At 41.0% G+C, this 25958-nt stretch overlaps 1 protein-coding gene across 4 annotated transcripts in view; it reads right to left on the reverse strand.

The window, feature by feature from the left end:
* Window positions 1-1664: 1664 nt before the first annotated feature.
* Window positions 1665-25958, reverse strand: part of ylpm1 (YLP motif containing 1) — a 49054-nt gene continuing 24760 nt past the window's right edge. For all 4 annotated transcript variants that reach the window (XM_082977076.1, XM_082977074.1, XM_082977073.1 and 1 more), the window contains 12 exons: window positions 24766-24968; window positions 22367-22530; window positions 21975-22037; window positions 20291-20410; window positions 19557-19733; window positions 19254-19337; window positions 18975-19058; window positions 18105-18182; window positions 13246-13297; window positions 10335-10462; window positions 9731-9921; window positions 1665-2005 (listed from right to left, as the gene is read on the reverse strand). In XM_082977076.1, coding sequence (XP_082833202.1) covers window positions 9775-9921; window positions 10335-10462; window positions 13246-13297; window positions 18105-18182; window positions 18975-19058; window positions 19254-19337; window positions 19557-19733; window positions 20291-20410; window positions 21975-22037; window positions 22367-22530; window positions 24766-24968 — 1300 coding nt within the window. In that variant the 3' untranslated portion in view covers window positions 1665-2005; window positions 9731-9774. The remainder of the gene's footprint in view (window positions 2006-9730; window positions 9922-10334; window positions 10463-13245; window positions 13298-18104; window positions 18183-18974; window positions 19059-19253; window positions 19338-19556; window positions 19734-20290; window positions 20411-21974; window positions 22038-22366; window positions 22531-24765; window positions 24969-25958) is intronic.

Genomic DNA, 25958 nt, shown 5'->3' on the forward strand with positions numbered 1-25958 from the left:
AGTGCCTCTCTCTAGAGCTGCCTTCAGTAGTGCCTCTCTCTAGAGCTGCCTTCAGTAGTGCCTCTCTTTAGAGTGGGCTCCTGAGTGGCGCAGCGGTCTAAGGCACTGCATCTCAGTGCTAGAGGCGTCACTACAGACACCCTGGTTCGAATCCAAGCTGTATCACAACCGGCCGTGATTGGGAGTCCCATAGGGCGGAGCACAATTGTCGTCCGGGTTTGGCCGGTGTAGGTCGTCATTGTAAATAAGAATTTGTTCTTAACTGACTTTCCTAGCTAAATAAAGGTTAAATAATAATAAATAGAGCTGTCTACAGTAATGACTCAGTGGGCCTTACTAAATTGGATGTTTTGCACAGAATGATCATTATTAGGCTAATAATAATAAGGGCCTCAAAGAAAATAATGGTCCGGTGGGTCAGAAATGCCTGGGCCGACTGTGGTCCCAGTCCGCCCCTGCCAGAACCATATGGTTTTGGTACACAGCTGTTTAAATGTTACAGAGTGCCTTTCTATGGCCATTCACAACTACACTAGAGGATATATTCTCTCAGATTGTCATAATTGCTAATATTCACTTAGATTATCATAAAACCACTGCAGCATAATCTCAGATTGACAAATTCAGAAACGGACAATCTGGATTATAGCTGTGTAGTCAGAATTTATTCCAGTGAAATTAGCAAAAGGAGGGAAAGTCATTTTACAAAAAAAAAATATATATATACAAACTGCGGCAAATATGGGCTGGTAAAGTTTGCCGTTGCTAACGAGATCGTACTGTGGAAAAAGACAGGTGACCACTGTTGGCTCAGTTGTTTTGGCTTGCGTGCCATACCTATAGGGCATCTTTGTACAGAAAACAAAACCATAAAGGAACATGGCATTTGCTTCAGTTAGCAAGTTGATAGTGTAGAATTGACCTTTACTATAATCTTGATATTTTGTTTGTTTTACACGCAAGGGATGCTGTGTCACTTTGTCATGTCATCATTAAAACAGCACAAAATATACATACTGTCAATTCAGTATTTGATTTGTTGGAAGAAACAGTGAATGTGAACTTTTTCTTAACTCCAAAAGTTTAGGAGTTTATGAGAATGCAACGTGAAAGTTGAAATATAATTAAATATGAGAAAGTGATACTGTGTGTGTGTGGTTTGATTTGAGCACTGAAAACTCATTTAATTTTGTCTTACCCAACCCCCTTAGACACACACATACATTGAGGCAAAGGGTCAGCCACTGTGCAGCCTCCCTGCAGCGGTTTGAGAGCCAAGTGCCTTGCTCAAGGGCACAATGGCAGCCAGTGGCGAAGAGGCCAGCAGCCCTACGGTTGTCAGTTCAGCTCCCACTTCATCGCCTGGCTCAGGGCTTGAACCAAGAACCTTCCGGCTACTGTCCCACCACTCAAACAGTGGCTATGTACCTCTTGTAACACAGTAGGACCTCACAGACACAAACACATCGGGAATGAAAGTTGTTTGAAATACTGAAATGTTTGAAACTTGTAAATATATTTCTTAAAAATAAAACATCACAAAAAAAAATAAAAAGGGTTTTGTATCTTTGAGGTTGTACTGTATGTGGTCCACATGAAAACAGACATCACAGAAGACTCTCCATGGCGTAGCCCACATGACCACTCACATGAGACTCTCCTGGTTGTTTTGTGTGTGAAACTCTTATTGTTTATTTAATAAAATAAGCAACAGTGCTAACATACAGGTAGACATTACAGTATAAAATGAGAAGCAAAGCTCAAGATAAACTGGTGCATGAATTTTACCATCGAAAAGAGGAAGGAATAACAACTAAAAATACTCAAATTGAAGATCAATAATTATTATTATTACTTTTTTTTCTTAACGCAAGATAAAGCTATCCTGTATTCTAATAATGGAATAAACAACTATGGATCTCCTAAAAGTCAACAGGTAGAATGAGTAGTCTTCATGACTTTGTTTTTCCGAGAAACGGGTTAAGCATATTCACAGTCTGCAGACCTAGAGGAAGGAAGAAAACCGATTGAAATATATGCCACAAATATATAAAAACAAAAACAGGGGCAATCTGTAATTGCTACATCCATCCAATGAACTTTTCAATTAAATTATCTTACAAGAACATAATATATCTTCCTTTGACTAGGCAAAGATAATAGACATCTCGTCAATGGATTAAAACAGTGCTTTTCTGTTCACCCAACAAAGTGGTTTACATGGGCAGATTTTTCTTTGAGTGGATGGTCAACAAATATAGTATGACGAAAAACAGAATGATTTTAAACCTTGATTACATTGGGATACGATCACATACAGTGGCTTCAGAAAGTATTCACACAACTTGACCTTTTCCACATTTAGTTGTTACACTGCCGATTAAACTGAGATTTTTTTTGTGTCACTGGCCTTCACACTATACCCCATAATGTCAAAGTGGAATTATGTTTTTAGAAATGTTTACTAATGAATTAATAATGAAAAGCTGAAATGTCTTGAGTCAATAAGTATTCAACCCCTTTGTTATGGAAAGCCTAAATATGTTCATGAGTAAACAGGTGCTTAAACAAGTCACATAATAAGTTGCATTGCCTCACTGTGTGTGCAATAATAGTGTTGAACATGATTTTTGAGTGACTACCTCAATCTCTGTACCCCACACATACAGATAATTGTAAGGTCTCCTCAGTCGAGCAGTGAATTTCAAACATTCAACCACAAAAACCAGGTAGGTTTTCCAATGCCTCGCAGAGAAGGGCACCTATTGGTGGATGGATAAAAATAAAATAAAAACAGACATTGAATATCCTTTAAGCGTAGTATAGTTAATAATTACACTTTGGGTGCTGCATCAATATACCCAGTCACTACAAAATTACAGGCGTACTTCCTAACTCAGTTGCCGGAGAGGAAGGAAACTGCTCAGGGATTTCACCATGAAATGGTGACTTTAAAGGGATACTTCTGGGTTTTTGCAATGAGGCCATTATCTACTTCCCCAGAGTCAGATGAACTCGAAGATACCATTTGTAGGTCTCTGTGTCCAGTATGAAGGAAATTAGGGGTAGTTTTGTGAGCCAATGCTAACTACAGTTAGCAGAATGAGTGAAAGTCCAGATTTCCAGTCATTGTGCTAACGCTAGCGGGTGATGCGGACAGGCCAGTCACTAGACTATATGTACATGCACACACTACATTGACACTGCCACACAAATTCACTACATATGCGCACACACACCCTTTGCTGCTGCTACTCTGTTCTTTATTTTACTGTTATTATTATTATCTATCCTGATGCCTAGTCACTTTACCCTGCCTTCATGTACATATCTACCTCAAATACCTTATTATTATCTATCCTGATGCCTAGTCACTTTACCCTGCCTTCATGTACATATCTACCTCAAATACCTTATTATTATCTATCCTGATGCCTAGTCACTTTACCCTGCCTTCATGTACATATCTACCTCAAATACCTTATTATTATCTATCCTGATGTCTAGTCACTTTACCCTGCCTTCATGTACATATCTACCTCAAATATCTTATTATTATCTATCCTGATGTCTAGTCACTTTACCCTGCCTTCATGTACATATCTACCTCAAATACCTTATTATTATCTATCCTGATGTCTAGTCACTTTACCCTGCCTTCATGTACATATCTACCTCAAATACCTTATTATTATCTATCCTGATGTCTGGTCACTTTACCCTGCCTTCATGTACATATCTACCTCAAATACCTTATTATTATCTATCCTGATGCCTAGTCACTTTACCCTGCCTTCATGTACATATCTACCTCAAATACCTTATTATTATCTATCCTGATGCCTAGTCACTTTACCCTGCCTTCATGTACATATCTACCTCAAATACCTTATTATTATCTATCCTGATGCCTAGTCACTTTACCCTGCCTTCATGTACATATCTACCTCAAATACCTTATTATTATCTATCCTGATGTCTAGTCACTTTACCCTGCCTTCATGTACATATCTACCTCAAATACCTTATTATTATCTATCCTGATGTCTAGTCACTTTACCCTGCCTTCATGTACATATCTACCTCAAATAACTTATTATTATCTATCCTGATGTCTAGTCACTTTACCCTGCCTTCATGTACATATCTACCTCAAATACCTTATTATTATCTATCCTGATGTCTAGTCACTTTACCCTGCCTTCATGTACATATCTACCTCAAATACCTTATTATTATCTATCCTGATGCCTAGTCACTTTACCCTGCCTTCATGTACATATCTACCTCAAATACCTTATTATTATCTATCTGAATGCCTAGTCACTTTACCCTGCCTTCATGTACATATCTACCTCAAATACCTTATTATTATCTATCCTGATGTCTAGTCACTTTACCCTGCCTTTATGTACATATCTACCTCAAATACCTTATTATTATCTATCCTGATGCCTAGTCACTTTACCCTGCCTTCATGTACATATCTACCTCAAATACCTTATTATTATCTATCCTGATACCTCATCACTTTACACTGCCTTCCTGTACATATCTACCTCAAATACCTTATTATTATCTATCCTGATGCCTAGTCACTTTACCCTGCCTTCATGTACATATCTACCGATAATACCTTATTATTATCTATCCTGATGCCTAGTCACTTTACCCTGCCTTCATGTACATATCTACCTCAAATACCTTATTATTATCTATCCTGATGTCTAGTCACTTTACCCTGCCTTCATGTACATATCTACCTCAAATACCTTATTATGATCTATCCTGATGCCTGGTCACTTTACCCTGCCTTCCTGTACATATCTACCTCAAATACCTTATTATTATCTATCCTGATGTCTAGTCACTTTACCCTGCCTTCATGTACATATCTACCTCAAATACCTTATTATTATCTATCCTGATGCCTAGTCACTTTACCCTGCCTTCATGTACATATCTACCTCAAATACCTTATTATTATCTATCCTGATGCCTGGTCACTTTACCCTGCCTTCATGTACATATCTACCTCAAATACCTTATTATTATCTATCCTGATGTCTAGTCACTTTACCCGGCCTTCATGTACATATCTACCTCAAATACCTTATTATTATCTATCCTGATGCCTGGTCACTTTACCCTGCCTTCATGTACATATCTACCTCAAATACCTTATTATTATCTATCCTGATGTCTAGTTACTTTACCCTGCCTTCATGTACATATCTACCTCAAATACCTTATTATTATCTATCCTGATGCCTAGTCACTTTACCCTGCCTTCATGTACATATCTACCTCAAATACCTTATTATTATCTATCCTGATGCCTAGTCACTTTACCCTGCCTTCATGTACATATCTACCTCAAATACCTTATTATTATCTATCCTGATGTCTAGTCACTTTACCCTGCCTTCATGTACATATCTACCTCAAATACCTTATTATTATCTATCCTGATGTCTAGTTACTTTACCCTTCCTTCATGTACATATCTACCTCAAATACCTTATTATTATCTATCCTGATGCCTAGTCACTTTACCCTGCCTTCATGTACATATCTACCTCAAATGATCTATCCTGATACCTCGTCACTTTACTCTGCCTTCCTGTACATATCTACCTCATATCGTACGTCTGAACATTGATCTGCTACTGTAGCTTCATTCTTGTGTACTTTCTTTTATTCCTCGTGTTACTATTTCAATTGTATGATTATTTTTAAACTCTGCATTGTTGGGAAGGGCTCGTAAGCAAGCATTTCACGGTAAAGTCTACACCAGTTGTATTTTTCCACCTGCGCCGAATACAAGTCGATTTGACACTGGGATACAAATTCACCTTTCAGCGGGACAATAACCTAAAACACAAGGACAAATATACACTGGAGTTGCTTACCAAGATGACATTTAATGTTCCTGAGTGGCCTAGTTACAGTTTTGACTTAAAAATCGGCTTGGAAATCTATGGCAAGACTTGAAAATGGCTGTCTGACAAATGATTAAACACCAACTTGACAAAGCTTGAAGGATTTTTAAAAGAATAAAAGTGCAAATATGGTACAATCCAGGTGTGGAAAGCTCTCAGAGACTTACCCAGAAAGACTCACAGCTGTAATCACTGCCAAAAGGTGATTCTAACATGTATTGGGTCCTTACGTCAATTAGATATTTTCCGCATTTTATTTAATATATTTGCACGTTTTGTTTTCACTTTGTCATTATGGGGTATTGTGTGTTGATAGGTGAGCATTTTTTTGTAATCCATTTTGAATTCAGGCTGTAACAACAATGTGGAATAAATCAAGAGGTATGAATCCTTTCTGAAGGCACTGTTTGCCTCTATTTATGCACGGGAATACTTGGGAACAGATTTCCTAAATGTAAAATGATTGAGCTGATTTTCTGGCGATTTTACAGTCTTATGTCCCCAAAAAACAAAATCACACATATACACTGCATGGCCAAAAGTATGTGGACACCCGCTCGTCGAACATCTCATTCCAAAATCATGGGCATTAATATGGAGTTGGTCCCCCCTTTGCTGCTATAACGGCCTCCACTCCTCTGGTTAGGCTTTCCACTAAATATTGGAACATTGTTGCGGGGACTTTTTTCCAGTCAGCCATTAGAGCTTGTTGTTGGGCGATTAGTTCTGGCTCGCAGTCGGCGTTCCAATTCATCCCAAAGGTGCTTGATGGGGTTGAGGTCAGGGCTCTGTCCAGGCCAGTCAAGTTCTTCCACACCGATCTCAATAAACCATTCCTGTACGGACCTCGCTGTCAGTGTATTTTTCTTTTTCTTTAACCTTTATTTAACTAGGCAAGTTAGTTAAGAACAAATTCTTATTTACAATGACAGCCTATCCCGGCCAAACCCTAACCTGGACGACGCCGGGCCAATTCTGCACCGCCCTATAGGACGCCCAATCACGGCTGGTTGTGATAGCCTGGAATCGAACCAGGGTCTGTAGTGACGCCTCTAGCACTGAGATGCAGTGCCTTTGATTGCTGCGCAACTCGGAAGCCCAAAATTCTGTAGCGTTAAGGTTTCCCTTCACTGGAACCAAGGCTCCAGCCCAAACCAATGAAAAACAGCCCCAGACCATTATTCCTCCTCCACCAAACTTTACAGTTGGCACTATGCATTGGGGTAGGTAGTGTTCTCCTGGCATCCGCCAAATCCGCCAGATTTGTCCGTCGGACTGCTAGATGGTGAAGTGTGATTCATCACTCCAGGGAACGCGTTTTCACTGCTCCAGAGTCCAATGGCGGTGAGCTTTACACCACTCCAGCCGACGCTTGGCATTGCGCATGGTGATCTTAGTCTTGTGTGCTGCTGCTCGGCCATGGAAACCCATTTCATGAAGCTCCCGACGAACAGTTCTTGTGCTGATGTTGCTTCCAGTGGCAGTTTGGAACTCGGTAGTGAGTGTTGCAACTGAGGACAGATGATTTTTACGCGCTACACGCTTCAGCACTCAGCGGTCCCGTTCTGTGAGCGTGTTGTGGCCTACCACTTCACAATAACAGGGCAGAAATCTGACGAACTGACTGGTTGGAAAGGTGGCATCCTATGACGGTGCAACGTTGACAGTCACTGAGCTCTTCAGTAAGGCCATTCTACTGCCAATGTTTGTCTATGAATGTTGCATGGCTGTGCGCTCAATTTTATACACCTTTCAGCAACGGATGTGGCTGAAATAGCCGTATACACTAATTTGAAGTGGTGTCCACATACTTTTGGCCATGTAGTGTGTATGTATGAGAGATATGATGTGCAAAGCTGTCATCAAGACAAAGGGTGGATACTTTGAAGAATATATTTTCATTTGTTTAACACTTTTTTGGTTACTACATGATTCCATGTGTTATGTAATAGTTTTGATATCTTCACTATTATTCTACAATGTAGAAATAGTAAAAATAAAGAAAAACCCTTGAATGAGAAGATGTATGGTACTGTCCAGTCGTGGCCAGAGGTTTTGAGAATGACAAATATTAATTTTCACAAAGTTTGCTGCTTCAGTGTCTTTAGATATTTTTGTCAGATGTTACTATGGAATACTGAAGGATAATTACAAGCATTTCATAAGTGTCAAAGGCTTTTATTGACAATTACATGAAGTTGATGCAAAGAGTCAATATTTGCAGTGTTGACCCTTCTTTTTCAAGACCTCTGCAATCTGCCCTGGCATGCTGTCAATTAACTTCTGGGCCACATCCTGACTGATGGCCGCCCATTCTTGCATAATCAATGCTTGGAGTCTGTCAGAATGTTTTTTTTTTTGTCCACCCGCCTCTTGAGGATTGACCACAAGGTCTCAATGGGATTAAGGTCTGGGGAGTTTCCTGGCCATGGACCCAAAATACCAATGTTTTGTTGGCCGAGCCACTTAGTTATCACTTTTTCCTTATGGCAAGGTGCTCCATCATGCTGGAAAAGGCATTGTTAGTCACCAAACTGTTCCTGGATGGTTGGGAGAAGTTGCTCTCAGAGGATGTGTTAGTACCATTCTTTATTCATGGCTGTGTTCTTAAGCAAAATTGTGAGTGAGCCCACTCCCTTGGCTGAGAAGCAACCCCACACATGAATGGTCTCAGGATGCTTTACTGTTGGCATGACAGAGGACTGATGGTAGCGCTCACCTTGTCTTCTCCGGACAAGCTTTTTTCCGGATGCCCCAAACAATCGGAAAGGGGATTCATCAGAGAAAATGACTTTGCCCCAGTCCTCAGCAGTCCAATCCCTGTACCTTTTGCAGAATATCATTCTGTCCCTGATGTTTTTCCTGGAGAGAAGTGGTTTCTTTGCTGCCCTTCTTGACAACAGGCCATCTTCCAAAAGTCTTCGCCTCACTGTGCGTGCAGATGCACTCACACCTGCCTGCTGCCATTCCTGAGCAAGCTCTGTACTGGTGGTGCCCCGATCCCGCAGCTGAATCAACTTTAGGAGACAGTCCTGGCGCTTGCTGGACTTTCTTGGGCGCCCTGTAGCCTTCTTCACAACAATTGAAGTTCTTGATGATTCGATAAATGGTTGATTTAGGTGCAATCTTACTGGCAGCAATATCCTTGCCTGTGAAGCCCTTTCTGTGCAAAGCAATGATGACGGCACGCGTTTCCTTGCAGGTAACCATGTTTGACAGAGGAAAAACAATGATTCCAAGCACCACCCTCCTTTTGAAGCTTCCAGTATGTTATTCAAACTCAATCAGCATGACAGAGTCATCTCCAGCCTTGTCCTCGTCAACACTCACACCTGTGTTAACGAGAGAATCACTGACATGATGTCAGCTGGTCCTTTTGTGGCAGGGCTGAAATGCAGTGGAAATGTTTTTTGGGGGATTCAATTCATTTGCACGGCGAAGAGGGACTTTGCAATTAATTGCAATTCATCTGATCGCTCTTCATAACATTCTGGAGTATATGCAAATTGCCATCATACAAACTGAGGCAGCACACTTTGTGAAATTTAATATTTGTGTCATTCTCAAAACTTTTGGCCACGACTGTATGTATATATATACAAAAAGAACTTGGGGTCCGCCTATTGGGGAACTAACCCGGATATAAAACATACGTTTCGTAACCTCCAAATAACTACTGGTATAACTACTAGCCCTCTCTCCTAACTGTAATAAACAAAGACAAACCATTACACAAACATGGAAATACTCTATCAAATTAGATTATTAATAGAATGTAATGTACATACCTATAAATCAAGAAGCAGGGGGTGAGGGCAGTGATCTTCTGTTACTAGAAATACTTAGTGCGGTTGAGAGCTCTCTGAGCTATCTGTCCGCTCTGGTCTGTGATTTTCTCCCAGTCTGTTTGACCCACCACAAAGCCGATATCACGCTTGCGTTCTGCATCCTTCTGCTCTTCGAGGTCAGCCCAGCGAACCTAGACGACAGGAAGGAAAACATCCAGCGGGGTCATGAGCAGGAAATGGGTCATGAGCAGGCATGATCTACTGATGCTAGCTCGCTGTTCAGAAATCGCATTGCAATTTAAATATTCAAGTAATTTTGTGAAACAGTGTTTAGGGAGCACATCAAACCAAATTCTCGCCAATAGATAATCCTGTTTTTGTGATGAAATGATCTGCCTTGAAATACAGAGATTGACTTGTCACAAACGATAAAATGTTACTGTCCACAAACCATATTATATGGCCAGTCATTGTAAATAAGAATAGACTTGCATGGATAAATAAAGGTTAACAAACAAAAAATGCATGAATAAGATTAGACAGGATGGAGGGGTTTTGGGTCTGTAAAACAGGAAACGGGATATAATAGTGTATGCCACTTTACCCTCTTCTTGCCGGGCTCAGAGTGGCGTGTGGCGTAGTCGTCCGGCAGCTGAAGAAAGTCATCCATGCCTGCCACATCGTCTCCCTCCCTCTTCCTCTTCCCCCCCATCACCAAGCCGTCCAGCTTGTCTGTAAGGAGAAGAGCGCTCGCCACGTCAACTCACGACTCAGCAAAATGAGAAATACTTGCTACTTCACTGACGTCATGGTCACCGTGACGACGATGCCCGACACTGCTTAGATTCTGTATAACGCCATTATCTTGCTCCATCTATAAATATTTGTAATGCTTGTAAGAAACTTTCCATGTTTTCCAAATGTATTACCAAGGATCCCCTCTCAGTCAATGAGTTGTCTCCTCTCATTTTGATATTGAAGCAAACTAGGTGCGGTTTAAAGCAAGCACAAATGTGTTCCTTTATAGAACATCTTGTTTTTTTGTAAATATAAGTGGGGATGTTATTTATTTGAAAATGTACTATTTTTATCTGTGTGTGTTTTGATCAGATCATTTTTTTGTATTCAGCATTTCTACATATTTGTCTATAATAAAGGAGGAGACTGGAAACAGTTCAGACCACCGGGGTCAAACTCATTCCATGGAGGGCCGAGTGTCTCTCCTTGGGGAACCCCAACCATTCCATGGAGGGCCGAGTGTCTCTCCTTGGGGAACCCCAACCGTTCCATGGAGGGCCGAGTGTCTCTCCTTGGGGAACCCCAACCGTTCCATGTATTTGAACCATTCCAGAGCTAGCACACCTGATTCAACTTGCCAACTAGTTATCAAGACATTGACTACTTAAATTATCTATTGTTATTTGATCCTGCTGGTCATCTATGAACGTTTGAACATCTTGGCCATGTGCTGTTATAATCTCCACCCTGCACAGCCAGAAGAGGACTGGCCACCCCTCATAGCCTGGTTCCTCTCTAGGTTTCTTCCTAGGTTTTGGCCTTTCTAGGGAGTTTTTCCTAGCCACCGTGCATCTACACCTGCATTGCTTGCTGTTTGGGGTTTTAAGGATGGGTTTCTGTACAGCATTTGTGACATCAGCTGATGTAAGAAGGGATTTATAAATACATTTGATTGATTAAATCAAGTGAGCTAGTTTAGGGCAACAACAAAATTGTCAAAGTCTGGGAGTCCCGGAGAAGTTTGAAAACCACTGGTTTAGAGGATGGAGATGAAAAGGATATCACTGTGGAAAAAAAGTGAACATCTACTGGAAGCAAAAGTTGTTAGTGAACATCATGTACATTGCCTTCGGGAAAGTATTCAGACCCATTGACTTTTTCCACATTTTGTTACGTTACAGCATTATTATAACATTTATTAAATAAAACAATTTCCTCAGCAATCTACACACAATACCCCAAAATGACAAAGCAAAAACAGATTTTTAGACATTTATGCAAATGTATTAAAAACAAAAAGCAGAAATAACCTTATTTACATAGGTATTCAGACCCTTTGCTATGAGACTCTGCTATTGAGCTCAGGTGCATCCTGTTTCCATTGATCATCCTTGTGATGTTTCTACAACTTATTCGGAGTCCACCTGTGGTAAATTCTATAGATTGGACATGATTTGGAAAGGCACACACCCAAAACTAAGCAATTACTTCGAAGGAATTGTCCGTAGAGCTCAGAGACAGGATTCTGTCCAGGCACAGATCCGAGAAAGGGTACCAAAACATTTCTGCAGCATTGAACGTCCTCAAGAACATAATGGCCTCCATCATTCCTACATGGAAGAAGTTTGGAACCACTAAGACTCTTCCTAGAACTTTCCACCATGCCGAACTGAGCAATCGGGAGAGAAGGGCCTTGGTCAGGGAGGTGACCAAGAACCTGATGGTCTCTGACAGAGCTCTAGAGTTCCTCTGTGGAGATGAGAGAACCTTCCAGAAGGACAACCATCTCTGCAGTACTCCACCAATCAGGCCTTTATGGTAGAGTGGCCAGACGGAAGCCACTCCTCAGTAAAAGGCATGATAGCCCGCTTGGAGTTTGCCACCTAAAGACTCTCAGACCATGAGAAACAAGATTCTCTGGTCTGATGAAACAAAGATTGAACTCTTTGGCCTGAATGCCAAGGGTCACGTCTGGAGGAAACCTGGCATCAACCCTACGGTGAAGCATGGTGGTGGCAGCATCATGCTGGGGGGGATGTTTTTCAGCGGCAGGGACTGGGAGACTAGTCAGGATCAAGGCAAAGATGAACAGAGCAAAGTACAGAGAGACGCTTGATGAAAAGCGCTCTGGAGCAGGTTAGGACCTCAGACTGGGGCGAAGGTTCGCCTTCCAACAGGACAACGACCCTAAGCACACAGCCAAGACAATGCAGGAGTGGCTTCGGGATAAGTCTCTGAATATCCTTTGTGGCCCAGCCAAAGCCCGGACTTGAACCCGATCGAACATCTCTGCAGAGACCTGAAAATAGCTGTGCAGTGACACTCCCCATCCAACCTGACAGAGCTTGATTGGAGAATGGGAGAAACTCCGCAAATACAGGCGTGACAAACTTGTAGCGTCATACCCAAGAAGACTCGAGGATGTAATCACTGCCAAACGTGTTTCAACAAAGTACTGAGTAAAGGTTCTGAATACTTATGTAAATATCATATTTCAGTTTATAATTTTTTTTAAATAAATTAGCAAAAATGGCTAAAAACCCATCTTTGCTTTGCATTATGGGGTATTGATGAGGGATAGATTGATGACGGGGAAAAACTATTTTATATATTTTAGAATAAGGCTGTAATGTAACAAAATGTGGAAAAGGTCAAGGGGTCTGAATACTTTCCAAAGGCACTGTAAATGGAATCAAAAGACGTGTTTGGATTCACTCCATAGTTGTTAGTGAACAGCATGTACATTAGTAAGATCAGAAAACAAAGGGAATACCTACCGAGTTTGGCATCAGAAGTGTCCATCTCCCATTTGCTTTGTGGAATGTAACCCTAAATTATACAGAGAAGAGACCGCAAGGGTTAGGCCTCTGAGCGGCAAGGAGCTAGGGGTCAGGAGGAGGATATGAATGAATGAATATATGAGAGAGAGAGAGAGGGAGAGAGAGAGCAAGAGAGATGAGTTTCGGTGACGGAGAGAAGGCGTTGAAATAGTTACGTGAATCAAACAATATCAGTACAAATCAGGAGAATCGTAAGAATGACACGACATAAGACAATATAAACATTTGTTTTTTTTAAGATGTTGGCATGCAAACATGTCAGATGTCACTATGACACCTCGGGTTGAGAAGATTTGCCTTTGGCGTTAGCCATGATCAAAGCATTTTTGAGACACATCAGAAAACAGCTAGTTGATAGAGAAGCTAGCCTACTACAAGTGCACAACTAGATTTGATCAACACTTTGTGTTAATCGTGGTTCCACACTAAATCGAAACAGATTATACAGCCTAGTTACTGAAGAAGAAGTTAGACTATTAGTTAAACCCCCCCAACACAACACTGATGTGCACAAGTTGGACATTAAATCGTCTTTTATTCTGCAGCATTTGGTAAATAAATGAAGAACGTGAAATACAAGTATTCTGGGTCAAAACTTCAGTTCCAAACACATGTTAGAAAAAAGTCAAAATCAGGCTAGTTGTTTAACCTCTCAAACCATATGCTTCCAACACAGGAACCTGTCGTGGATATATCCACTTCCTTAATGTCCAATCCCATTCAACTTCTGAGTGAGATTTGTTTCCTGGTGTACTGTAGCTCTCTCTGTGCTTCAGTAACCATGTTCACATTATGATCCTAACATCATTTTCTTACAATTTCTAATAAATGGATCTATCATCTAATGAATTGTGTGAATAATAATAGTTTTGGAAGGACCGTCCCTGGGTGTTTGAGGTGGGATTCTGGTAGCAGTGGAGATAACATACTCAGAGATTGATTCAATTAAAAAGTTTGTGGTCTGATGTGTTGGTTGAATCTTTACGATGCACAATTAAGTCATCATGCACGTTTTTAATGAAAAGTTCGTAGGTCTTTCCCCCCAATTAAATGTTGACTGGCACTGCAAAGTATGCCTACCTGGCAGAATGATACAAATCCTCTGTTATCAATCGGGAGGGCATTTGTTTGGCAAAGTCTTCCATCAAATGTACACAGTAGGCCTACATTGTACAGTACAGAAACACAGCTAGCCAAATGATCTCTTGCTAGGTGTGCAATTTAATTAAAAAGGGCACCTATCCCCCTCCTGCAGGTTTTCTATGAAGCCAGCTAGATCTACTGAAAGTTTTCTAAAGCTAGCCAGCTTCAGTTAGCTTCACATTCCAGCTCAGGCTTCGTCCGTACTACAGCGGTTGATTTGCTCGTCCCCATGTCACACGTAGCTAGCCGAACACTAAACTGTTTATCGAGACAATGCTGAAACATCAATCCATGGGCCAGTCAGTGCCACGTTTTCATTGGTTGAAGAAAAAAATGAAAATATCGAAAGAAAAATTGCAAATTCAGCAGGCGAGGTTGTGAAATAGGCTCCTAGAAGGGGCGTCTTTATTTAATTACCTTTTAATCTTTTATTTAAAATTGATCCTTTATTTAACTAGGCAAGTCAGTTAAGAACAAATTCTTATTTTACAATGACGGCCTACCCCGGGCCAAACCCGGACGACGCTGGGCCAATTGTGCGCTGCCAATATGGGACTCCCAATCACGTCCGGCTGTGATACAGCCTGGATTCGAACCAGGGACTGTAATGACGCCTCTTGCACTGTGATGCAGTGTCTTAGACCGCTGCGCCACTCGGGAGCCTGTAGTGGAGGGTATACGCTGCATACCCACTCTTCTTTCAGTGGGCATTGCTTATACTCACTTCTTAATCCCTACTGATGCATATCAAAGTAGTGTAGTGGAGGTATACAACTTATCAATGATGTAGTACAATAGAGAAATCATGCACAAAGTTGCCTACACAATCGCAAAGCAGGTGAAATATACTGAACAAAAATATAAAAGCAACATGTAAAGTGTTTAATCAGCTAAAATAAAATAAAATCTTTGAAATTGTTGCGTTTATATTTCTGTTCAGGTTATATATTTTAATAGTGTGCCCCACATAGCTTGTTTCAGCCGAATATCAGGCAGCAAGAGCGCTCAGCTCTCAACTTATTGTCGCATGGAGCGGTTCACAGAACTGAACGACATGTGTAGCCAGTAGGGTAGGAAAGACGTTTTAACTTATGATATCTACAAGTCAATTCTAACTAAGGCAACAACGGGTTTGCAAACCAGTTATTGAAAAGGTTTGGTCTGATGTCTTGGTTGAATTTTTAGCAACATTTTGGGCAAAACTTATCCAGGCACCACAAGACCACTACTTATTGTTCATGTTCCCCCCCCCCCCCCACACAGGTCACCATTCCTTCACCGGGCGACCCATTTGGGAAATATTTGAAAATATGTTTGTATATCTACTTCCTTAGGTACCACTACAAAATATATATTATTTGCTAAATACATGAGAAAAACACAATATATATGGTGCTGTTTGTAGAAATTACAAATTGTTATTATAAACCTGACTGTGGAAGTATCAAGTCATTATCAAGTCATTATTATCAATTCATATCCGTTAATTACATTGAAAATCAATGTTACGACACCCACATTGATCTATTAATGTTAACTACTGGATGATTCAAGTCAGACATGTTATAGCCGTCACTTGAGTCACGAGGAAATTAACATTAACAGATAATTTTTTTTATGAATTGACCTGGATATTATTTCCAGTGAGAAAAGGAAAGGAAGGTCAGATATAGTAGAGCGCAACACAGGTGTTGCACTAACTTCTACATCACAAGTAGTCATTTTCACAAAGTCAAGTTTCATGATAGAAGCATGCATCAGGAGGAACTGCAAGAACACAGATCGTCATTAAAATGTGAAAGTTTGGCCTACATACCATAATAAAAAGTTCTACACGGCTCTCCCATGTAATACACAACAATAACTAGGATGTGTTAATCACACATTTTCTAACTGTAAAACATTACGCTTGTACTTACCATCTAGTAAGAAACTAACACCATGGCAACACAAACATATTTTGTTTTACTCAAGTAGAGTTTGATTACAGAAGAAATCCAGAACTAATTTAGGCTTATTTAGTTAATAAAGAAAAGAAAAGTCAAATCACTTAAGTATACCATCCTAAAAAGCATCCACATTACCTCGGCAAAATGAATGTTTTTTCCATTTACTTATTTGTAATCTTTAAAAAAATATATATTTATATGTGGGAAATCCCACTTCTTCTGTATCCTTGTGGTTTTATTGAACATATAGGACAGTGAAGAGACAACAGGAAAGGCCGAGTCAGAAGGATTGTGGGTTTGATTCTCTGATAAACGTGTTGGGGTCAACTAACCACTAGACCACAGACCACAGTCTCTCCATACACTACTTCCTCCATTTTTATCACGTTTCCAAATGTCATGATGTTCCTCATTCTGGTATGCTTGTATTTAATATCCCTGTATAGGAAGTTTGACTTGGGTTTATAACTTTATAAAGTTGTCATTAATATGATGAGATATTTTGGATCAATTTGATTAATCTCAGCACAACGGAGGACAGTAATCGATCAAACAAGACCGAAATAAAATAAAAACATCAGGTCCAACGCAGCCGTTTTTATCTCAATATCAAATCATTTCTGGGTAGAAATTAAGTACTTTACTGTGATTGCCTTCTATTCAAATGTGAAAAAATAAACAAATATAGTTTCTTAGCAAAGACCAATATCTCTAGCAAGAATCTGGCTAAGACTGTCGGAGGGATCTGAGTGGGGAGGGAAACGAGCTACAATTTACAGCTCTTACACAAAAAATTCAATATAATTTTCACAAAGTCAGTATTATTCCAAACTCATAGTGTGGTTATATATATATATATAAAACACAGGAAATCACATTTTTGACTACACTGGGCCTTTAACAAAAAACAAATAAACTGCTCTAGCTGCAATAATGCCATTCGTCAACGGCCTACGCTCTTTAAAAGAGCCAGCAAGTCCCTCACTGTACCTGCAAGCAACCTAGCATTTCTTCCCTACTGCCATGACATCATATCAAAATGGACCAATGTGTTTCTGGTGCAGGGCTCTCCAACCCTGTTCCTGGAGAGCTACCGTCCTAGTGCACCTGGCCGACCTGATTCTAGTAATTAGCTGGTTGATAAGATGTGAAAACCTACAGGAGGGTAGGCTCTCCAGGAACAAGGTTGGAGAGTCCTGCTCGAGTGGATATGAGGGATCAGTAGATCCCTATAAGAACAATAACAGATATAAAGGCTTGCTGACTGGATCCTACCTTAATAACAGATATAAAGGCTTGCTGACTGGATCCTACCTTAATAACAGATATAAAGGCTTGCTGACTGGATCCTACCTTAATAACAGATATAAAGGCTTGCTGACTGGATCCTACCTTAATAACAGATATAAAGGCTTGCTGACTGGATCCTACCTTAATAACAGACATAAAGGCTTGCTGACTGGATCCTACCTTAATAACAGATATAAAGGCTTGCTGACTGGATCCTACCTTAATAACAGATATAAAGGCTTGCTGACTGGATCCTACCTTAATAACAGATATAAAGGCTTGCTGACTGGATCCTACCTTAATAACAGATATAAAGGCTTGCTGACTGGATCCTACCTTAATAACAGATATAAAGGCTTGCTGACTGGATCCTACCTTAATAACAGATATAAAGGCTTGCTGACTGGATCCTACCTTAATATCTTCCTCCTCCTCCTCCTTCTTGGGCTCCTTCAGCGGCTCGTCATCAGGATTGAAGTCTTCCATCTCAACCTTCAAAACACAAAATGTTTCCATTTAATTTCATTGATTTTTTTTTTTTTTAATGCCATTAGGTAGAATAATATTTTACAACCACACAAGTGGCTACATGGAAATCATTGAGGACAGTGCCAACAGGTATTACACATCTTTTAAGAGAGGACAAGGTTCACTCTAATAACAGAAACCCATTATAAAAACACTCAAGGTAAAAAGGTGCTATGCCTAGAATGGATCCCCTATGTGGATGCTAGGTGAATTGGAACAGCACTTGGCTGCATTCCAAATAAATCCCCTCCTGCATTCCATTTCACCGTAACAAGGTGGAGCCTCGGGCCTCGGGCCTTGAGCCTCGGGCCTTGAGCCTCATACTTTCTGTTTTGGTCCACCAGCTTCACAAACAATATTTCTGGTTATTGAAAATTATATTTGACAGTGATTTAGATTGGTACAATGATTCCTCTTCACTATTCAGTGCTTGTTTTCTCACAAACTGAAATTGAGTGAACAGTGTACAATTTTATCAAGCAGGAAATGACAGAGCAATTTCTACATTGGCCACTTGACCTGATTTAAAAACAGGTTTCTCATTTTGACAACAAATGCCACTCTGGTCGGGAGAAATCAAAAAGGCAAATATCCCAGCCAATCACAACACTGACGGATAAGAAATACTGTGAAACACTAATTTCACCATTACTGCCGATATTCAAACAAATCCTATGTGTAGCACCTTTAAAGCCCCTAAAACTGGTATAAAAACCAAAATGTCAACATATTGTGAAATGTTCCAATACTATATACCTCCTCAATAGCAGCGTCCTGAAGCAGGGACCGGACATCCAGACGCACCATGTGACGTGGAGATGACTCCCAGTTACTGGACATCTAGATGGACAGAAAACAGAAATATACATATAAAACAGACTGGGAATAAAACACAATATACTGTCATGAATTACTTTAAATAAAAAAATACTATACAGACACTGTCATTATCAATGCCTTGATAAATATGAGCCCTGATACCATTAAAATGTAGAAGAGCTCTTGGGTTGTGGACGCGAGGACACAGTACGGTACCTTTTGAATATCCTTAATCTTCCGTCCGTGGGCATTTCTTTTAGCACAAGTCTGATTGTCTGCAGTGATTTCAGCCAAGTACACCTGGCATAAAAATACATTGACACGTTTACACTTTTATATAGGCCACATCAGGCATGTATAGGTTTAATTCTGTTCCAATCTCCACACTAGTATAACTACTTCCAATTAGGTCATTTATTGGGCATGAATTCTAAAATGGTAAGCTAGTATGGACTAAGGAACGCGTTATCGGTGTATATCCGCATTTTGATATTTCAAGGTATGAAAACGTTAACTCACCTCGAAGCCTTTAGTCTTGGCAGCACTCCAGAACTGATCAAAGTATTTAACCCTGTCATTAATAGCGTCGATGATGATGAAGGGGAAGAAGCCGTCGTCCAGGGTCTTCCTGAATGTTTTAAGCATACTGTTCCTGTACGTGTCTTCCATCTCGGCTTCATACTCGTATTCCAGACACTGACAAAAATACAAAAAATAAATGTTATGAATTGATGTTAAAATACAAAATAAACATGTGTTCAAATATTAAATTATAAACTGGGTGGTTCGAGCCCTGAATGCCGATTGGCTGAAAGCCGTGGTATATCAGACCGTATAGCACGCGTATGACAAAACATTTTATTTTTTTGCTAACCAGTTTATAATAGCAATAAGGCACCTCAGGGGTTTGTGATTTAAGGCCAATATACCACGGCAAAGGGCTGTATCCAGGCACTCTGCGTTGCGCATAAGAACAGCCCTTAGCCGTGGTATATTGGCCATATACCACACCCTCTCGGTGCGTTATTGCTTAATTAAAACAACAGCCTAAAATGGGGCCATTTGTATTCATGTATAACAATAGCTCCAGTGAGGCACCACGTTACACACGGGCATGTTTTCTTAAGGCCTACAGTCATCTCCTACAGAGAGATAGTATTTGACTAAACTGCTCTCTTGTAGAAAGCCTTTATGCTCCACATAAAGCAGAGACAGAGGTTTAAGTCAGTCAGAGAGCAAACAGAAGGACACACCTTGAGTTTAACCCGTTTCCCTGTTTCTGGGTCCTTCTCCACCTTCTCCACCTCCGTCATGAAGTAGTCGTCTAATCCCAGCACTCTGGGAGGAGCCCCTCCACACTCCACCTCCTTATCCTTAACCCACGCAACAACATTTAACATTTTAGTCATTTAACAGACTCTCTTATCCAGAGCCACTTACAGTAGTGAGTCATTTAACAGACTCTCTCATCCAAGGCCACTTACAGTTAGTGAGTCATTTATTAACAGACTCTCTTATCCAGAGACACTACAGTAGTGAGTCATTTATTAACAGACTCTCATATCCAGAGCCACTACAGTACTGAGTCATTTAACAGACTCTCTTATCCAGAGCCACTACAGTAGTGAGTCATTTAGCAGACTCTCTCATCCAGAGCCACTACAGTACTGAGTCATTTAACAGACTCTCTTATCCAGAGCCACTACAGTAGTGAGTCATTTAACAGACTCTCTTATCCAGAGCCACTACAGTAGTGAGTCATTTAACAGACTCTCTTATCCAGAGCCACTACAGTAGTGAGTCATTTAGCAGACTCTCTTATTCCAGAGACACTACAGTAGTGAGTCATTTAACAGACTCTCTTATCCAGAGCCACTTACAATTATAGTGTACTCATCTTTAAAAAAGGTAGTTAGATGAGACAACCACCTATCACAGTCACAGTAAAAAAATCCTCAATAAAGCCGCTAGCAGAAAAGTCTGAGCTAGTAACGACAAGGTATTTCAGTGAGAGAAAGCATGCGCTCGAGAAGTTTCAGGGAAGACGACAACTATGAGTGGTGCAGGTAGCAATGGATAGCAACGAGTGTTTAGGACGAGTGGTGCAGGTAGAAATGGATAGCAACGAGTGTTTAGGACGAGTGGTGCAGGTAGAAATGGATAGCAACATGTGTTTAGGACGAGTGGTGCAGGTAGAAATGGATAGCAACGAGTGTTTAGGACGAGTGGTGCAGGTAGAAATGGATAGCAACGAGTGTTTAGGACGAGTGGTGCAGGTAGAAATGGATAGCAACGAGTGTTTAGGACGAGTGGTGCAGGTAGAAATGGATAGCAACGAGTGTTTAGGACGAGTGGTGCAGGTAGAAATGGATAGCAACGTGTGTTTAGGACGAGTGGTGCAGGTAGAAATGGATAGCAACGAGTGTTTAGGACGAGTGGTGCAGGTAGAAATGGATAGCAACGTGTGTTTAGGACGAGTGGTGCAGGTAGAAATGGATAGCAACGAGTGTTTAGGACGAGTGGTGCAGGTAGAAATGGATAGCAACGTGTGTTTAGGACGAGTGGTGCAGGTAGAAATGGATAGCAACGAGTGTTTAGGACGAGTGGTGCAGGTAGAAATGGATAGCAACGTGTGTTTAGGACGAGTGGTGCAGGTAGAAATGGATAGCAACGTGTGTTTAGGACGAGTGGTGTAGCTATTTAGGTTAACCTGATCCACCATCCTGACCGTCGCTCTCTCGTAGCTCTCAAGATCAGGATGGTGGAACGAGGCTAGGTATTTGACCTTTGTGAAAGAACTCTGGGATATCTATAATATATTATTATATCTGGAAAACAGGAAACGCATGACAGGAGCGAACATTTAATCCCAGATAAGTTATTACTACCACAACAGAACAGCCACGTTGGACGATGGTAACTTAAGGTTCTACTCACCCGTATCAGCTTGGCCACATGGCTTTTTCCACTTCCTGGTAGGCCTCTCATTATGATAACGATCTGAGAAACATCAGAGGTTATGGAACTCACTCATACAGTAGACATGTATCTGGGGATATGAGATCTGTGTACTCTTGCTGTACTATAGCTTGAGGATGTTATTATCCTAGGAACGCATTTCTTACTGTATTTAAAGTTGTATTGAAGTGAATTAGGAAGTACTGTATTTAAAGTTGTATTGAAGTGAATTAGGAAGTACTGTATTTAAAGTTGTATTGAAGTGAATGAGGAAGTACTGTATTTAAAGTTGTATTGAAGTGAATGAGGAAGTAAGTGAATGAAGAGTAAGATGATTGAGAGTGAGCGAGCGAGCAGTCATTTATTTGCACCCTTTCTGGACGGGTGTCTCGGCCTGGCAGTTTGAGAAGATCCTCCACGTTCTTGGTCTCAGGTTTCTTCTCCATCCTGGAAGGAGGAGCAGTCGGTGGGGGAGGAGGGTGAGACGACGTGGGGCCTCCTCCTCCTCTCTCCTCTGGGTAACTCCTCCGTTCACCTAGACCACAAGACAGGACAGTCAGTGCAAAGCGAAAATAGAAACCTGTCGCAATTTTACTTTACAACCAAGAGGCATGAAAAGACGAGCAAACTGAAAATTAGCAGGACAATGGAAGTTGTCTTCACAAACACCATTTTGATTGTTAAAACCAACGTGTTTTTCGGCATGTACACTACCGGTCAAAAGTTTTAGAACACCTACTCATTCAAGGGTTTTTTGTAGAATAATAGTGGAGACATCAAAACTATGAAATAACAAATATGGAATCATGTAGTAACCAAAAAAGTGTAAAACAAATCAAAATATATTTGAGATTCTTCAAATAGCCACCCTTTGCCTTGATGACAGCTTTGCACATTGTTGGCATTCTCTCAACCAGCTTCATGAGGTACTCACCTGGAATGCATTTCAATTAACAGGTTTGCCTTCTTAAAAGTTGATTTGTGGAATGTCTTTACTTCTTAATGCATTTGAGTCAATCAGTTGTGTTGTGACAAGGTGGGGGGGTATACAGAAGCTAGCCCTATTTGATAAGAGACCAAGTCCATATTATGGTAAGAACAGCTCAAATAAGCAAAGAGAAACGACAGACCATTACTTTAAGACATGAAGGTCAGTCAATACGGAAAATTTCAAGAACTTTGAAAGTTTCTTTAAGAGCAGTCGCAAAAACCATCAAGTGCTATGATGAAACTGGCTCTGAAGAGGACCACCACAGGAAAGGAAGACCCAGAGTTACCTCTGCTGCACAGCCTCAGAAATTGCAGCCCAAATAAACGCCTCAGAGTTCAAGTAACAGACACATTTCAACATCAACTGTTCAGAGGAGACTGTGTGAATCAGACCTTCATGGTTGAATTGTTGCAATGAAACCACTACTAAAGGACACCAATAACAAGAAGAGACTTGGTTGGGCCAAGACACACGAGCAATGGACACTAGACCGGTGGAAATCTGTCCTTTGGTCTGATGAGTCCAAATTTGAGATGTTTGGTTCCAACCGCTGTGTCTTCGTGTGACGCAGTGTGGGTGAACGGATAATCTCTGCATGTGTATTTCCCACTGTAAAGCATGGAGGACGAGGTGTGATGGTGATTTGCTGGTGACACTGTCAGTGATTTATTTAAAATTCAAAGCACACTTAACCAGCAAGGCTACCACAGCATTCTGCAGCGATACGCCATCTCATCTGGCTTGCGCTTAGTCGGACTATCATTTATTTTTTCAACAGGACACACACAATACATATCCAACACACCTCCAACAAGTGCTCAACATATGTGGGAACTCCTTCCAAGACTGTTGGAAAAGTATTCCAGGTGAAGCTGGTTGAGAGAATGCCAAGAGTGTGCAAAGATGTCATCAAGGCAATGTTTTGTGGGTACTACTTAATGAAGCTGCCAGTTGAGCACTTGTGAGGTGTCTGTTTCTCAAACTAGACACTAATATACTTGTCCTCTTGCTCAGTTGTGCACCGGGGCCTCCCACTCCTCCTTATATTCTGGTTAGGGACAGTTTGTGCTGTTCTGTGAAGGGAGTAGTACACAACGTTGTACCAGATCTTCAGTTTCTTGGCAATTTCTCACATGGAATAGCCTTCATTTCTCAGAACAAGAATAGACTGACGAGTTTCAGAAGAAAGTGCTTCGGTTTCTGCCCATTTTGAGTCTGTAATCGATCCCATAAATGCTGATACTCCAGATACTCAACTAGTCTAAAGAAGGCCAGTTTTATTGCTTCTTTAATCACCACAACAGTTTTCAGCTGTGCTAACATAATTTCAAAAGGGTTTTCTAATGATCAATTAGCCTTTTAAAATTATAAACTTGGATTAGCTAACACAACGTGCCATTGGAACACAGGAGTGATGGTTGCTGATAATGGGCCTCTGTATGCCTATGTAGATATTCCATTAATAAATCATCCGTATCCAGCTACAAAAGTCATTTACAACATTAACAATGTCTACACTGTATTTCTGATCAATTTGATGATATTTTAATGGACAAAAAATGTGCTTTTCTTTCAAAAACAAGGGCATTTATAAGTGACCCCAAACTTTTGAAAGGTAGTGTATGTTTGTTAGAGACCGCAGTACATAGCATGTCTTACCATATGTTTGTTAGAGACCGCAGTACATAGCATGTCTTACCATATGTTTGTTAGAGACCGCAGTACATAGCATGTCTTACCATATGTTTGTTAGAGAACGCAGTACATAGCATGTCTTACCATATGTCGAGGCACCATGGTCGTAGCGCTCAGGCCCACGTTCAGGCCCGCGCTCGAACGGAGGTCTGTCATAACCCCCAGGCCTTCCATAAGGATCCTCTCTGTCTCTACTGGTCCGGTTGCCCTCCCTCTCCCTCATGTCTCTGTCCCTGTAGCCCGGGCGAGGAGGTGGGGGGCCGGGGCGAGGATGGCCCGGGGGTTGTCTGGAGAGATAGAGACACACGATGAAAACACCTCAGAACATTGCATATCTGGACCCCTAGTTACAAAATAGTTTTTTTTTTTTTTAAATGGGGGTGCTGATCTTGGATCAGATTCTCCTTTTAGATCATAATGAATATGATAATATGGACAAGGAGGACCTGATCCCAGATCAGCACTCCTAACTCTTAGATGCTTTGTGAACACGCAGGCCCTGGAGCAGGCAGCATTCACAAGGCCACACCAGCCAGCTGGACTAGTCACAGCAACACAGGGTGATATAATACCAGCTGGACTAGTCACAGCAACACAGGGTGATATAATACCAGCTGGACTAGTCACAGGGTGATATAATACCAGCTGGACTAGTCACAGTAACACAGGGTGATTTAATACCAGCTGGACTAGTCACAGGGTGATATAATACCAGCTGGATTGGTCACAGTAACACAGGGTGATATAATACCAGCTGGACTAGTCACAGCAACACAGGGTGATATAATACCAGCTGGACTAGTCACAGTAACACAGGGTGATATAATACCAGCTGGACTAGTCACAGGGTGATATAATACCAGCTGGACAAGTCACAGTAACACAGGGTGATTTAATACCAGCTGGACTAGTCACAGGGTGATATAATACCAGCTGGACTAGTCACCGTAACACAGGGTGATATAATACCAGCTGGACTAGTCACAGTAACATAGGGTGATATAATACCAGCTGGACTAGTCACAGTAACACAGGGTGATATAATACCAGCTGGACTAGTCACAGCAACACAGGGTGAAATAATACCAGCTGGACTAGTCACAGCAACACAGGGTGAAATAATACCAGCTGGACTAGTCACAGCAACACAGGGTGATATAATACCAGCTGGACTAGTCACAGGGTGATATAATACCAGCTGGACTAGTCACAGGGTGATATAATGCCAGCTGGACTAGTCACAGTAACACAGGGTGATATAATACCAGCTGGACTAG

Source organism: Salmo salar, chromosome 06, assembly GCF_965601325.2.
Source record: "Salmo salar chromosome 06, fSalSal1, whole genome shotgun sequence".
NCBI lineage: Eukaryota > Metazoa > Chordata > Actinopteri > Salmoniformes > Salmonidae > Salmo > Salmo salar.